Genomic DNA, 17,188 nt, shown 5'->3' on the forward strand with positions numbered 1-17,188 from the left:
TCTGAAGGAAATTCCCCTGGGGGTGGGACTTTAAAGGCACTGAAAATAATATATAACTTGAAACAATGTATACAATTAAATAAATTTATTAGAGAACATGAATACAAAAATTGTATGTTAAAAACATGTAGCAAGCTGTATACAAGTCATGATGTCATGGGGCAAAAACAGATACCGCTGTGTTGAAGGTGAGTGCCCGACGCGTTTCAGAGACACAAATCAGAATTCCTTTTTCAGGGGCAACCTTTATATAGCGGTCTGCAAGTGATCAATCACATATTTATTAATTAATGGTAAGTATACCAAAAATCTACATATATAGAAAATGCCATAACATGTGCACTAATTTTTGTAAACATTATACTGCATATACACTTCAAGCAAAGTTTATATTTAACATGATGTAATGGAACACTTACAGTATCTGCCGAATGACACTTTAGAATGTGAGCTTGCCCATAACATTAAAAACAAGAAGCTGGATTGCTCTCATCCTTGCATTGGGGTGCCTTATTAGGGAAAATGGAAGGATTGAATGAAGACGTATCATATAATCACATTCCTGCTCATGTGTGCCCGTCAGCTAAAAGCTGAGTGGGGACAACTGGAACCCACAAACACTGGGAGATCTGCTAGGCAAAAAAGAGAGGAAAAGTTTTCTATTCAATTAGGGAGACGAATTACATTAATAAAGGCATTAGTACCCAATTTGGAGGGAGGAGAGCAGACCAGTTACAGAGTGTGTAGAAGAAAAGAAATTAACCCCTCAATAATCAGTTAAAGTATTATGTAGCCAAAAAACAGCATAATAGCCACAAACACAGTTATAAAGACTATTCATTTATATATTTTACAAATATATATTTTTAATCTCTATACAATGCCTGACTTTTTAGCTAGTGTTATTGCTGCTCACTTGAATCTAGATGTTTAAAAATAAGATTTTTCTTTTCAAAAACTTTTTTGTTAATATTTTTTTCATAAACTTCCTGATCTCTAATTGGACAAATGGAAGTTACCCACTCCTTCTTTGACACATCTATGATTCAAGTAACGCCTGAATTCTATATATAAATCTTCATCGATTTATGCAGCACTCTATGCAGACACAAACCCCACAGAATAGCACAGTGTTTAACCCCTTGCTCTATTATTATTAGAGCAAGTGAAACCAAACCCCTTTTTCTTTTTTGCTCTTTGGTAAATAAAAAAACTTTTCCTCTCTTTTTTGCCTAGCAGATCTCCCAGTGTTTGTGGGTTCCAGTTGTCCCCACTCAGCTTTTAGCTGACGGGCACACATGAGCAGGAACGTGATTATATGATACGTCTTCATTCAATCCTTCCATTTTCCTTAATAAGGCACCCCAATGCAAGGATGAGAGCAATCCAGCTTCTTGTTTTTAATGTTATGGGCAAGCTCACATTCTAAAGTGTCATTCGGCAGATACTGTAAGTGTTCCATTACATCATGTTAAATATAAACTTTGCTTGAAGTGTATATGCAGTATAATGTTTACAAAAATTAGTGTACATGTTATGGCATTTTCTATATATGTAGATTTTTGGTATACTTACCATTAATTAATAAATATGTGATTGATCACTTGCAGACCGCTATATAAAGGTTGCCCCTGAAGAAGGAATTCTGATTTGTGTCTCTGAAACGCGTTGGGCACTCACCTTCAACACAGCGGTATCTGTTTTTGCCCCATGACATCATGACTTGTATACAGCTTGCTACATGTTTTTAACATACAATTTTTGTATTCATGTTCTCTAATAAATTTATTTAATTGTATACATTGTTTCAAGTTATATATTATTTTCAGTGCCTTTAAAGTCCCACCCCCAGGGGAATTTCCTTCCGGATCGTATGTACTGAGGAACATATCAAAATAGAACCGATAACGTGGCGGCTACGGATATAACCAAAGTAAGAGATAAGTGAAATGCAGATGCGTAAATATATTGCATGAATATCGTAAGTAACGAAAAATGAATCGTACGACAATATTGACGTATTCGTAATTTGATAAACGTTTAGCAAAGAGTTCAGGGAGGTTGAAGCTAGAAAGTAAAGGAAGCAACGGTAAATGTGTTAGGCTAAACAATACTGTGTAGAACATTTGAATCATATGAATGGATAGTATAAAAAAGCAGATGAGAAGAAATCCTTTTGCAAAAAAGTACAATATTTTCGTAACATGCCAATGCTGAAATGAAACCAAACCAGTGAAAGCAAGTGTACCAGGAATGAAGCAATCCAATAGTAGTAACTAGGGATCGACCGATTATCGGCACCACCTATATATCGGGGGCCGATATGCACTTTCCCCGATATATCGGAATCGGCCCCTGAGGTGATATATTGCCGATATTTCGGGAAAGTGCTTGTACCGGGATGATGCCTGCAGCTAGAGGCATCACCCCGGTACCGGTGTCCATAGCCGATTGTCGGCTGTCTTGCAATGACAACCAATGCGGCTGAGAAGCCGCTCAGGTGTCATTACAAGGAGCGGGAGGGGACGTACCCCCTCCTACCGCCGCCTTCCACGACTAGCCCGGGTCTTCCGTCCCACCGGGAGACCCGGGCATCCTACCTGCATGGCCACCGAACAGAAGGCCAGATCAAAGCCGCATTCAGCTCTGATCAGGTCTCCATGTAAAAAACCCGGAAGTGATGTCATGACATCACTTCTGGGTACTCGGTACATGGATTACTGGAACCATGTCCTGTGGTCTGATGAGACCGAGATAAACTTATTTGGTTCAGATGGTGTCAAGCGTGTGTGGTGGCAACCAGGTGAGGAGTACAAAGACAAGTGTGTCTTGCCTACAGTCAAGCATGGTGGTGGGAGTGTCATGGGCTGGGGCTGCATGAGTGCTGCTGGCACTTGGGGAGCTACAGTTTATTGAGGAAACCATGAATGCCAACATGTAATGTGACATGCTGAAGCAGAGCATTATCCCCTCCCTTCAGAGACTGGGCCACAGGGCAGTATTCCAACATGATAACGACCCCAAACACACCTCCAAGACAACCACTGTCTTGCTTAAGAAGCTGAGGGTAAAGGTGATGGACTGGCCAAGCATGTCTCCAGACCTAAACCCTATTGAGCATCTGTGGGGCATTCTCAAACGGAAGGAGGAGGAGCTGAAGAGGACTCCAGTGGCAACCTGTGAAGCTCTGGTGAACTCCATGCCCAGGAGGGTTAAGACAGTGCTGGAAAATAATGGTGGCCACAAAAAATGTTGACACTTTGGGCCCAATTTGGACGTTTTAACTTAGGGGTGTACTCACTTTTGTTGCCAGTGGTTTAGACATTAATGGCTGTGTGTTGAGTTATTTTGAGGGGACAGCAAATTTACACTGTTATACAAGCTGTACACTCACTACTTTACATTGTAGCAAAGTGTCATTTCTTCAGTGTTGTCACATGAAAAGATATAACAAAATATTTACAAAAAAGTGACCTGTGTACTCATTTTTGTGAGATACTGTATATGAGGAAGCAATAAATAGACCCCTTTGGGCCACAGTTAAAAAGCAGAAAATCCAGCACTCACAAAGCATTCACTGCAGGTAAATCTTCATGATGCATGGGTTTTAAATGACTGATAGATTTCACCGCCTGTGAAAGTTTAGTGAAAGTCACATTTAGGGTCCTTTCACACGAACGATCCGATCAGATGCGCCTGTCAGTTTTTTAGGCAGATCTGATCGGATCCTCCATGCATCCCTATGGGGCAGCGGATGTCAGCGGAGACATGTCTGCTGACACCCGCTGCCATCCACATCCGATCCTGTCCGTGAAGTCCGGACGGATAGAATCCCTATTTTCCATCCGTCCAGGACAGGCGGTCCGTTCTCATCCGATTCCCCCATAGAGAGCAGCGGGGCTCTGACACCTCCCTCTCTGCACACAGTGAAGAGACAGAGCTGTCATCCGCCTGCTAAGCGGGGATCGGCCAATCGCTCCCCGCTGAGCAGAGAATGGTCTGCAACGGAATGCGGACTGTGTGAAAGGAGCCTTTGTGTTTTATAACTATCTTCATAGTGTGTATTTTTACTTTTCTCTAGTAGCAAAAAAAAGTAAAATAATGATGGGACTTTTTTGGCACAACAATTCTATAATAGTTAAAATATTTTTAGCTTTGGACAGAGTGAGGAGGGATTAGAACACCTATTGGGTTTTTGTTGCTGTCTGTGCCCCTGTTAGTGAGATTCACCCTCTGTATTTGTTCTGTTTACCATTATCATTGAAAGTGAAAGTAAAAGGAAATCCCAAATTTTGGGTTGACCCCAAAAAAGTAATACAGGGGAAATCTTCCAATGGGAACATTTGTTTTGCTGACCTGGGGCCCCAATGGATTCCCCTATTTTTCAGCGATTTCCTCTTACTATTTCCTGCTTTGGCTATGGGAAGTAAAGATAAATTTCCCTATGTGACACATATGGCAAAAAAAAAAAAAACCTGACAGGGGTTATAACCTTCCTTACTCTATCCAAAAATGTAAAAAATAGTTTTGCCTATAGTTCTATTTTATTTTTGCCTTTCTCATTTACTCCAATGCATTTTGCTAAAATGACAACGCTTTACCAAACTTTTAGTGAAATTAAAACTCTTAATTTTCCTCATCCCTAGAAGCCACATGGTGGCCTCATTTACTTTGATATTCTTAGCTGCACCCTTTTCTCTGTTCAGAATCAGTACCTGATTGAGGTTAGAACTCTTATTGAATTATACAGTACATACAGCATGTGCAAATTATAGAGATGTACAACTCCTGGGAAGAGGTTGCCTAATGTATATTATTAGTGTTTATTTTAAGTATAATTATAGTAGTAGTTATAATAGTATTAGTAGTATGAGTAGCAGTGATATAATTCCTGGATATCAGTCACATATTTCTTTCTTATTGAAAAGGTAGTTGGTTTTCTTATTAGTAATCTCAGTGAAGTTTCCTAAAATGAATCACGCTTCTTTTCTATCTTAGATTTCTTAATGAAAATGAAGTGCACAATGCTCTAGAGTTACTTGGACTAGTAGTTAATGATGGAGGAAAAGATCACATAAGGAAATTCATTGAATCAAACAATGGGTAAGTGATGTGCAATGCTTCATACAACATCAATCAAGCTCACCTAAAAACGGTTGTACCAAATTATTTGCCTGCTCTTGCTTTTCAATGCAAGTAAACATGTGCAGTACAAAAAAAAAAAAAAAGGTTTCAGATCATTTCATTAAAGCGGAACTTCACCCAAAAGGGGAAGTTTCGCTTGTTTGCATCCCCTTCCACTGCCACATTTTGCATTTTTTGGGGGGGAGTGGGTATTGGTTTTGACAGGTACTCACTTCCGGCTCAGATCGCCAATCTGAGCTGGAAGTTTGGCCACTCCTCCTTCCCCCTCCGTCTTCTGGGACACATCACAGCTTCCAGAAGACTACAAAACCATTCACAAGGTGCTTGCGCATGCGCAGTAGAAAACCGTCTGTGAAGCCGCATGGACAGCCAAGGGGTTCTAGGCCTGCTCTCCCCCTTGGGGGAGGGACTTTAGAGGACATTGCCCTTATCTATTGGGAATTGAAGTATGGTCTTAATATGGGTTGTGAGTACCTCATTGCTCCCTACCAGTTATGCCAGATTCAGTGATGTGACTAACTGACATACACTAAACTGTCATTTTCTAGAAAACATTATGCTAAGATTTGGAACTTTGTATTACCAATTAAATAGACCATTCTATGAAATTTGTGATCAGTAAAAGAAGATTTGCTGTAACAAAGAGCCCTTGCATTATATTCTAATAGCTAAAGTAAGAAGTTGTACAGAGTACAGCCAATGCCTGGGGGAATGAAAATATAGCTACAGTTGCAGGTCTGGTCGGCTCTGGAGTGGGTGTTGATGGAGGAAAAGGAGCCCCCTACCTGATGGTAAAAGAATATCCCCTCATGACTGGCTCCATGAGCCCCAGGTGGACAGTTGGACTTTCTATCTGTACCATGAGTAAAATATTGGCCTATGTGAGATTACTCCAGATATGAAGGGGTTAATGTGAGCAGATTTGGAGGAAAGGTCTAGGATCAGCATCCATTTAAAGCCTGGTACACACGTACCGATTGTCGGCTGCAAATATTCGGCAGCCGACCGATCGGCCGATTTTCGGCTTGTTAGTATGATTCTTCCGACAGCCGACAGCGCATTTTCGGCCGAACAGAATCTGTCGTGCAGACTTTTAAATTTTTGTAGGCCGACAACAGAACGGCTGATTGTGCGTCAGTCAGTACAGCTTTCGGCCGACAATCAGCAGATTAGCAAGACTGGGCATGCTCAGAGAAGAAAAAAGACACGGAAAGTTAACCATCATAACATCACTTCTGCAGTCGGCTGTTGTTGGCCGACAAAATTCGTGTGCAGTCTTTTGCACTTTTCAGCGGACACGACAGCCCTGGACAAAAGACGGCCGATCGTTCGGCCGACGATCGGTACGTGTGTACGGGGCTTTAGATAACATTATGTTGTTTGGGCTGAACATAACGTGAAGTACTGTATGTCCTGTATGTATAGATGGGACCCAACTGCGTATTTTGGCCACATAGAAAGAAGCTGGTTGGGTGTGAAGGGTGTCTCTATCAACTGAACTTGTTCCTTGGTTGTCCTGTAAAAAAACAATATTAAAGTTGTTTTAAAGCATAAACATTTTTTCCCTCAATGCATTTCTTGCATTAAGGTAAAAAACGTTCAGGTAAAAGTACTGCCCCCTCACCCCCTCAATACTTATCCGAGTCCTCACTTGATCCAGCTCTGTGCCTATCTGCAGCAGCTCTCTCCTCTCACTTCTCAGTCTCACAGGCCACTGGCTCCAGCTGCTGTCAGTCAAATTCCGAAAATGAAGCTGGGGTTGGGGCTGTGCAGCTCTGTCTGTGTCAATGGACATAGGCAGTGCTGCTCAGGATTTTGCCTACAGGTGTGCCACAATAGGAAACAGATTTCTATGGTAGCTCACCAAAAAGAGGAGGAGCCAGGAGCACCAGAGAGGGTCCTGAGAAGAAGAGGTTCGGGTCACTCTGTGTGAATTCCAATAAATACTTTTATTTTTATTTTTTTATTTTAGAAAGAGAGAAAACATAATAAGACAGACTTGTTAGAAACCTTGTCTGAATGGTATTGTCCCCCAACCTCACTTGCTATAGTGCTGGAAGCGATAGATAGATAGATAGATAGATAGATAGATAGATAGATAGATAGATAGATAGATAGATAGATAGATAGATAGATAGATATACACATATATATATATATATATATATATATATATATATAGATATAGATAGATAGATACATATTTAGATATAGATATATATATATACAGTATGTCACAAAAGTGAGTACACCCCTCACATTTTTGTAAATATTTTACTTTATCTTTTCATGTGACAACACTGAGACCCCGTTTACACTGGGGCAACATGTCAGGCGACCTGGTCGCCTGACAAGTCGCCGTGGGTCGCCTGCCATAGAGTAGCACAGGACCCGTTCTAATAGGAGCGACACAAGTCGCTCCGACTTAGAAAAAGGGTCCTGTACTACTTTGGGGCGACCTGCAGCGACCCGCATTGACTCCAATGATATGAAGTCCGTGCATGGCGCTCCGAGGTCGCGGTGCGTGCTGTGCACCGCGACTTCACAGGTCGCCCCGGGAAGTCGGGTCGCCTGTATGTGAACCGGCACTGAAGAAATGACACTTTGCTACAATGTAAAGTAGTGAGTGTACAGCTTGTATAACAGTGTAAATTTGCTGTCCCCTCAAAATAACTCAACACACAGCCATTAATGTCTAAACCGCTGGCAACAAAAATCCTCAGTACAATCTTTTATCCCCTCAGTGAGTTCAGCCTCACACTTCACAGGTGTATCTCCTTAATTAAAATTTCTAATCAAATCCACTTTAACCCATTATTTTCCAACAACCTCAAAACGATTGACAAATTTCCACACCTCCACATAATACCCCCCATAGATAAATGCAATAATTTATTACTAATATCAAAACCACATCATTATTTCATATTATTTTCATTAGACGTGTAGATTGGGCACCCCAAAAACCAAGAGTACCCAGCCCACACGTGAATGTCGGTAATAGCAGACTCATCACAAAATTACCAAATTCCCTAATGTTTACCCAATCTATTCAAGATCTCTCCTTAACCACTTGCCTACAGTGCACTTTCACCCCCTTCTTGCCCAGGCCAATTTTCAGCTTTCGGGACTCTCACAATTTGAATAACAATTGCGTGGTCATGCTACACTGTACCCATATCAAATTTTTATCATTTTTTTCACACAAATTCAGGTTTCTTATGGTGGTATTTAATCACTGCTGTTTTTTTTATTTTTTACAAAAAAAAAAAGTTTTTCTTATTTTCTGTCAGTAAATTGTGAAAATAAGTAGTTTTTCTCCTTCACTGTTGTGCGCTGATGAGGCGGCACTGATGGGCACTGATGAAGTAGCACTTATGGGCACTGATGAGGTGGCACTGATGAGGAGGTACTAATATGCCGCACTGATGGGCATTGATGGGTGGCACTGACAAGCGGCACTGATAGGCAGCACTGATGGGCACAGAAAGGTGGCACTGATGGGCACTGAGAGGTGGCACTGATGGGCGGCACTGACAGATGGCACTGAAGGACACTGACAGGTGGCACTGATGGACACTGATGGGCAGCACAGATGAGCACTGACTGGCAGCACTATGGGCACTAATTGTGGGCACTGATGGTGGACACTGATGGTGGGCACTGATTGGCACTGTTTTTTTTTACTTTTCTGTAATCAGGGCACTGATCATCAGTGCCCTGATTACATGGCCTAATCTCCCCTTTGAGGAGGAGCCGCTGATCGGCTCTTCTCTCCACACACTCTGACAGTACGATAAATGGCACTTCCTCATTTACATGTGATCACATGGGTAAAGAGCCAAGTCATTGGCTCTTTACCAAGATCAGGGTCACGATCACTGCACTGCACGCCCCCGCGGGCACGCAAGAGAGGCCGTTCTGGGGCGCCGTCATATGACGTAGACCCAGAACGAGAGCCGCACCACTCCGCTGTCATTTGACGGTGAGCGGGCGGTAAGTAGTTAGACTCATCATATACTAAAGGAAAATATATACATGCTTTCCAAGCAATATTCAAAAATCATAATTATTATCATCCTATTCACAAGATTAAGGATAAGGATAACCCCCCGGGACGCCTGATTGTGTCCGATTGTGTCGGGTAGGGATTCTATCTTTGTCTCTATCTCACAGTTTCTGGATAAGATTCTGTCTCTTATACAGGGAACTAAGTCCCATATTAAGGACATTAATGATTTTTTACAGAAGTTGAAATCTTTACCTGATTGGAAGAAGGGGGATATTCTTGTAACATGGGATGCGAATAGTTTATACACATCCATACTGCATAATGGAGGAATTGCAGCAGCTATTGAATTGATTGAAACAAGTGAACTATATTCCACAGCACAAATTAGGCTTTTTGAAAAATTATTGATTTTGATCTTGAATAATAATAATTTTCTTTTTCAGGAAATGTTTACACAACAACTAAAGGGTTCCAATGTTGCTCCGTCATTCGCTTGCATAAATTTGAGGATAAATATACATTTAAGGACAAACTTTTTCAGAAACATTGCACCACTTGTGTTTGCGGTATGGCGGGGCGACATTGGAACTTTATATATGTTCAATGATATGCTGAATTCGTTCAGCACGGACATAAAATTCACGATGTGTGTTGGTGGTAAATCGGTGTCATTTTTGGACTCTATGATTTACATTGAGAATGGAAAAGTGGAATCTGATTTGTATATCAAACCAACAGATAGAAACCAACTATTGGGGTTTGATAGCTTTCATCCGCCACATGTGTTCAGATCAATTATACGAAGTCAATTGATTAGAGTGGAAAGAATTGGATTCATCAGCAATAAGGAGAGAAAGCAATTAAGAATAAACAAAATGTGTAAAAAAATGTAGGAATCGTGGATACCCAAATAACTTGGTGCAGCAGGAATTGGGGAGATTAAGATATGTAGAAAAGGGTTCCATCAGAAATAATAGAAAATCTATATCAAAACGTCTTCCTTTTTACCTGCAGTAAAATAATTATAGTGATGTTAACCACTTCTGGACCGGAAGGATTTGCCCCCTTAATGACCAGTCCATATTTTGTGATTCGCGACTGCGCTACTTTAACGGACAATTGTGCGGTCGTGCAACGTTGTACCCAAATAAAATTAATGTCCTTTTTTTCCCCACAAACAGAGCTTTCTTTTGGTGGTATTTGATCACCTCTGCGATTTTTGTGCTATAAACAAAAAAAGAGCGACAATTCTGAAAAAAAAAAAAAACAATATTTTTCACCTTCTGGATGTGTCAATGGTTTTGAGGTTGTTGTAAAATAATGGGTTAAAGTGGATTCGATTAGAAATTGTAATTAAGGAGATACACCTGTGTAGTGTGAGGCTGAACTCACTGAGGGGATAGAGATAAAAGATTGTACTGAGGATAAGCCTCGTACACACGCACAGATTGTTGGCCGTAAATTGTTGGCCAACGTCCGATCTGCCGATTGTAGGCTTGTTAGTATGATGCTTCCGACAACCAACTGCAAATTTTCGGCCGAAAAAAATCTGGTGTACATGCTATAAAATTTTTGTTGGCCAACAAAGAACGGCCGATTGTTCCTCAGTCAGTACAGATTTCGGCAGACAAAAATCAGATGAGCAAGACTGGGCATGCTCAGAGAAGAAAAATCACACGGAAAGTAAACCAGCACATGACATCACTTCTGAAGTTGGTTTTTGTTGGCCAACAAAAGTCCAGTGCAAGTCTAGAGCACATTTCAACCAACAAACAACACTGGACAAAAGACGGCCGATCAGTTGGCCAACAATCTGTGCGTGTGTACGGGGCTTTAGTGCTACACATGCAGCTTGATGAAGGACATATGCATGTCCGAAACTGTGCAGTCGCTTGTAAATGTATGTTTACTTATATGCATGAAGATCAGAAGTAAAGGATATTTGGAACAACAATTGGATTGCATCTTCTATTATTTTATATATATTTATATATTGTGGCAGAGTGTTGCCCTGCCAGGGTCTAAAACGCAATCGTGACCCAGAATTCTCAACCAGGCAGGTTAAGGGGCTCCAGGGAGCTTCTGAAGTGAAGAGGAAACTGGCTTTTCAGTTTCCTCTGTGTTTTAAAACGTCCAGTTTGGGACCTGGAGCCTGGAGATTTCTAAGGCCCCTTTCACACATGCTGTCCGTTTGTCCGTTTTTCATCCATCCGTTGACGGATGAAAAACGGACATCAATGCATCTCTATGTAAAAACGGATGACAACTGATGATCATCAGTTAACATCCGTTTTCATCCACTTCCGTCAATGTCCGTTTTTTTGAACGGATGAATGCCCTATTTTTCATCCGTCAAAAAAACGGATCGGACGAAAAACGGATGACAACGGATGAAAAACGGATGTCAACTGATGACAACGGATGACAACGGATGAAAAACTGATGTCAACTGATGACAACGGATGAAAAACGGATGAAAAACGGATAACAACTGATGAAAAACGGATGAAAAACGGATAACAACTGACGAAAAACGGATGAAAAACGGATAACAACTGACGAAAAACGGATGAAAAACTGATGACAACTGACGAAAAATGGATGAAAAACTGATGAAAAACTGATACATTTGACGTGACTGAACTGATGAACTGAACGGACTGTATGTGTGAAAGGGGCCTAAGTGATCCGGGTGGGATGAAATCTCCAATCCTGGGTCCAGCTATTCAGTATAGCCAGCATATTAATTGGTCAGGTGTGTGCTTGGCTTTTAGTAATGACCTGACCATGGTTCTGGGCTCCACCCTGGCAGACAGGAGGTCTGACCCAGGAGTCAGGAGGGCTCCACGTGGGAGTCAGTTCAGCATGAGGCTGCTATCCATGTGCACCCTGTTGGGTGAGCGAAGTCTCTAGGAGACAGACGAGGGCCCAGAGTTTAAGGCCGGAACAGCAGCACTGCAAGTTCAAGCTAGGAGGGCTGAATAATTGTTTATTTTGCTTAGGACTGAAATGCTGAAACCCCTGCGTGGGAAACCCTGTTATTTTTCTGCTGGATTAACTTTCCTTTAATAAACCATGGGTCGAGGAAAGCCCTTAAGGCTCCGTTCACATCTAGGCGTTTTGGGGCGTTTTTGGGGCGTTTTTCTGCTCTAGGATCAGCTCTCAAAACGCCCAACAAGACAAATCCTATTCATTTCAATGGCCCCTGTTCACATCTGAGCGTTTTGACGCTGTATACAAAACGCCCAACGCTCAAAAAAGTACATGAGCTTCTTTTTGGGCAGATTACAGGCGTTTTCCATTGATCTCTATTCAATCTAAAAACGCCTGCACAAAAATCGCGGTAAAAATCGCGGTAAAATCGCGGTAAAAAACGCCGCAAAAATCGCGGTAAAATCGCGGTAAAAAACGCGCGAAAAACGCTACGCTCAGGTGTGAATGTAGCCTAAAAGAAAGAAAAAGCGAGTAGCGTTGTCCTATAAACGCTCTACACTTGATGCGAGTCTCACAGTATATATACACACACACACACTATATTGTCAAAAGTATTGGGACGCCTGCCATTACAGGCACATTAACTTTAATGGCATCCCAGTCTTAGTCCGTAGGGTTCAATATTGAGTTGGCCTGCCCTTTGCAGCTATAACAGCTTCAACTTTTCTGAGAAGGCTGTCCACAAGGTTTAGGAGTGTGTCTATGGGAATGTTTGACCATTTTTTCAGAAGTGTATTTGTAAGGTTTAGGCACTGATGTTGGACGAGAAGGCCTGGCTCACAGTCTCCGCTCTAATTCATTCCAAAGGTGTTCTATCAGGTTGAGGTCAGTTCCTCCACCCCAAACTCACTCATCCTTGTCTTTATAGACCTTTCTTTGTGCACTGGTCCAAATCATTATGGCGTGGGTTTGTTTTTCAGAGGTTGGGCTTGGCCCCTTAGTTCCAGTGAAGAGAACTCTTAGGGCTCTTTCACACTGTCCGCCTCCGGCTCGATCAGCGAACCCCGCTGAGCGGGCGGATGACAGCTCCGTCTCCGCTTGCAGTGCGGAGAGGGAGGTGTCACAGCCCCCGCTGCTCTCTATGGGGAATCGGATGAGAGCGGACCGCTTGTCCGCTCTCATCCGATCCCATCCGATCCCCAGGACGGATGGAAAATAGGGTTTCCATCCGTCCGGATTTCACGGACAGGATCGGATGCGGATGGCAGCGGGTGTCAGTGGACATGTCACCACTGACATCCGTTGCTCCATAGGGCTGAATGGGGCATCCGATCAGATCCACCTAAAAAACTGACAGGCGGATCTGATCGGACCGCCCGTGTGAAAGAGCCCTTAAGGTGTCGGCATACCAAGATATTTTGGACAATTTGGGGATGGCCCCTTCATGTTCAAACATGACTGCGCACCAGTGCACAAAGCAAGGTCCATAAAGACACAGATAAGCAAGTTTGGGGTGGAGGAACTTTACTGGCCTGCACAGAGTCCTGACATACACCCGATAGAACACCTTTGGGATTAATTTGAGTGGAGACTGCGATCCAGGCCTTCATGTCCCACATCAGTGTCTGATCTCACAAATGCGCTTCTGGAAAAATGTTCAAACATTCCCATAGACACGCTCCTAAAGCTTGTGGACAGCCTTCCCAGAATGTGCATGTAAAGGCAGGTGTCCCAATACTTTTGAAAATATAGCGTATATATATTTTCCTTCTCCCCTCTCCATAGAAGGAATTGTCAGCTGAGTCAGGCATTCAGTTTATGTGCATGGCAACCTGAAAACTAAAAGCACTCACACCTGAGTGCCCTCTTGTATTTTTGGCCAGCTTATACAGTGCCTTGAAAAAAGTATTTATACCTGTAGCACCCTACAGGTAGGTGCTAGGTAGAAGCATAGTGGGCCTTGGCTGCCTAACAGCACGGCCATGATTTTCAGCTGGGCTGTCATGTCTCCCAGGGGTGGCAGCTGAGAGGGGAGTCTCCCCACTGGCTCCATGAGAGGATTCTCATTGGGCAGTGGAGGAAACCTAATCAATGGTCCATTCAGGCCTGTATCTACCCCAGAAGGCAGATTCTGCCACAGAGGATTCTTGGAGTGGGTATAAGTTTGAGGGGAACGCATGACGCAGCATCTTTGGCGGGAAGCAGAGTCCCAGGAGGGAGGGTACGGCTGTCTCTACTCCTGTCAGATGGATCGGGTGGCTGCCTGAGAGTCCAGAGAGAGAGCTGAGCTGCAGAGAGGAAGCGGTGTGCCGAAGACCAGTGGAGAAAGAGGGGTTCAGTTCCAGGAAAGCATGCCAAGTTTGTGAGTACTGTGAATTTCCCCTGAGGGTCTGCCTGAAGTGTAGTGGGGACCACTCCGGTGAAGGTCCCAGGGATCCGGGAGCCAGCTAGTGTCAAGGGGGTGCCTAGCAAGAGGACCCTGAAGTGTTAGAGGGGGTGCCTAGTGAGAAGACCCTGAAGTGTAGAGGGGGTGCCTAGTGAGAGGACCCTGAAGTGTTAGAGGGGGTGCCTAGTGAGAGGACCCTGAAGTGTGAGAGGGGTGCCTAGGAAGAGGACCCTAAAGTGTGAAATGGGGTGCCTAGTGAGAAGACCCTGAAGTGTGAGACGGGGTGCCTAGTGAGAGGACCCTGAAGTGTGAGAGGGGGTGCCTAGGAAGAGGACCCTGAAGTGTGAGACGGGGTGCCTAGTGAGAAGACCCTGAAGTGTGAGACGGGGTGCCTAGTGAGAAGACCCTGAAGTGTTAGACGGGGTGCCTAGTGAGAAGACCCTGAAGTGTTAGAGGGGGTGCCTAGTGAGAAGACCCTGAAGTGTGAGACGGGGTGCCTAGTGAGAAGACCATGAAGTGTTAGAGGGGGTGCCTAGTGAGAAGACCCTGAAGTGTGAGACGGGGTGCCTAGTGAGAAGACCATGAAGTGTGAGACGGGGTGCCTAGTGAGAAGACCCTGAAGTGTTAGACGGGGTGCCTAGTGAGAAGACCCTGAAGTGTTAGAGGGGGTGCCTAGTGAGAAGACCCTGAAGTGTGAGACGGGGTGCCTAGTGAGAAGACCATGAAGTGTGAGACGGGGTGCCTAGTGAGAAGACCCTGAAGTGTTAGACGGGGTGCCTAGTGAGAAGACCCTGAAGTGTGAGACGGGGTGCCTAGTGAGAAGACCATGAAGTGTTAGAGGGGTTGCCTAGTGAGAAGACCCTGAAGTGTTAGAGGTGGTCCCTAGGAAGAGGACCCTGAAGTGTAGAGGGGGTGCCAGCGGTTGGGCCATGAAGAGTTAAGTGTACAGAGTTAAGAGTTGCAGCAGCACAAGCAGTTACAAGGAGTTACCTCAGTCAGTGAAGGGCTGGAGGGAGCTGTTCACAGGACTTTTGAGCTAAACAGAGTGTCAGGAGTCAAATGATTTACAGTCCTGGATCTTCTGAGTTAATCTGAGGATTAAAGTCGAAGTTTCAGCACAGTTCAGCAGAACAGTGTCTTCAAGTGCCAGGAAGCGTTGGCCGGCATTCAGCTGGCATCAAGGCAGCGTTAACAGGCATTTTTCTGCAAATTGTCCCAGTTGTACCTAGTTGAGCCAGAGAAGTATTCCACTCATTCCCTTCTCCCATCCCCATTACAAAATAAACAAAACAAACCAAAGATGCTGGAATGGTCATTATTTCAGTTCTCACACTTGGGATTTCAACTTAAATGTGTTGGAAGTGTTACCGGTAACAATGACAGAACCATATCAGGCCCAATGCCTGGAAATATTACTACATACCCCTTAAAATGTTCCACATTTTATCATGTTACTAAAACGTAAATGTGTTTTATTGGGATTTTATTCAATAGACCAACATAAAGTGGCACATAATTGTGAAGTGAAAGGAAATTGATGAATGGTTTTCACATTTTTTTACAAAAAAATATGTGAAAAGTGTGGCGTGCATTTGTATTCAGCCCCCTGAGTCAATACTTTGTAGAACCACCTTTCACTGCAATTACAGCTGCAAATCTTTTTGGGTATGTCTCTACCAGCTTTGCACATCTAGAGAGGGAAATGTTTGCCCATTCTTCTTTGCAAAATAGCTCAAGTTCTGTCAGATTGGATGGAGAGCATCTGTGAACAGCAATTTTCAAGTCTTGCCACAGATTCTCAATTGGATTTAGGTCTGGACTGTGACTGGGCCATTATAACACATGAATATGCTTTGATCTAAAAAATTATATTGTAGCTCTGGCTGTATGTTTAGGGTCGTTGTCCTTCTGGAAGGTGAACCTCCGCCTCAAGTCTCAAGTCTTTTTCAGACTCTAACAGGTTTTCTTCTAAGATTGCCCTGTATTTTGCTCCATCCATCTTCCTATTAACGCCACACATAGCGTTTTGTTTTTATGCCAAAAAGTTACATTTTGGTCTCATCAGACCAGAGCACCTTCTTCCACATGTTTGCTGTGTCCCCCACATGGTTTCTCACAAACTGCAAATGGGACTTCTTATGGCTTTCTTTCAGCAATGGGTTTCTTCTTGACACTCTTTCATAAATGCCAGATTTTTGGAGTGCAGGACTAATCCTTATCCTAAGGACAGATTCTCTCACCTGAACTGTGGATCTCTGCAGCTCTGCCAGAGTTACCATGGGCCTCTAGCCGGCTTCTCTGAATAATGCTCTCCTTGCCCGGCCTGTCAGTTAAGGTGGATGGCCATGTCTTGGTAGATTTGCAGTTGTGCCATACTCTTTCCATTTTCGAATGATGGCTTGAACAGTGCTCTGTGAGATGTTCAAAGCTTGGGATATTTTTTATAACTTATCCCTGCTTTAAACTTCTCCACAACTTTTATCTCTAACCTATCTGGTGAGTTCTTTACCCTTCATGATGTTTTGTTCACTAAGGTTCTCTAACAAACCTCCGAGGCCTTCACAGAACAGATGTATTTATACTGAGATTAATTGGATTCCATTTACAAATTTTCTGACTTCTGAAGGAAATTTTTTCCACTAGATTTTAGTTAGGGGTGTCAGAGTAAAGAGGCTTAATACAAATGCATGCTACACTTTTCAGATATTTCT

General features: G+C 43.2%; 1 protein-coding gene across 1 annotated transcript in view; it reads left to right on the top strand.

Moving 5' to 3' along the window:
- The window catches only part of LOC309563543 (uncharacterized protein), a 107,117-nt gene that overhangs the window by 22,187 nt on the left and 67,742 nt on the right, over positions 1-17,188 (top strand). The window contains exon 3 of the mRNA XM_082268003.1: positions 4,999-5,103. Within this exon, the coding sequence (XP_082124129.1) occupies positions 4,999-5,103 (105 nt within the window). The remainder of the gene's footprint in view (positions 1-4,998; positions 5,104-17,188) is intronic.

This window comes from Pelophylax lessonae, assembly GCF_965119305.1.
Source record: "Pelophylax lessonae genome assembly, chromosome: 9".
NCBI classification, from domain to species: domain Eukaryota; kingdom Metazoa; phylum Chordata; class Amphibia; order Anura; family Ranidae; genus Pelophylax; species Pelophylax lessonae.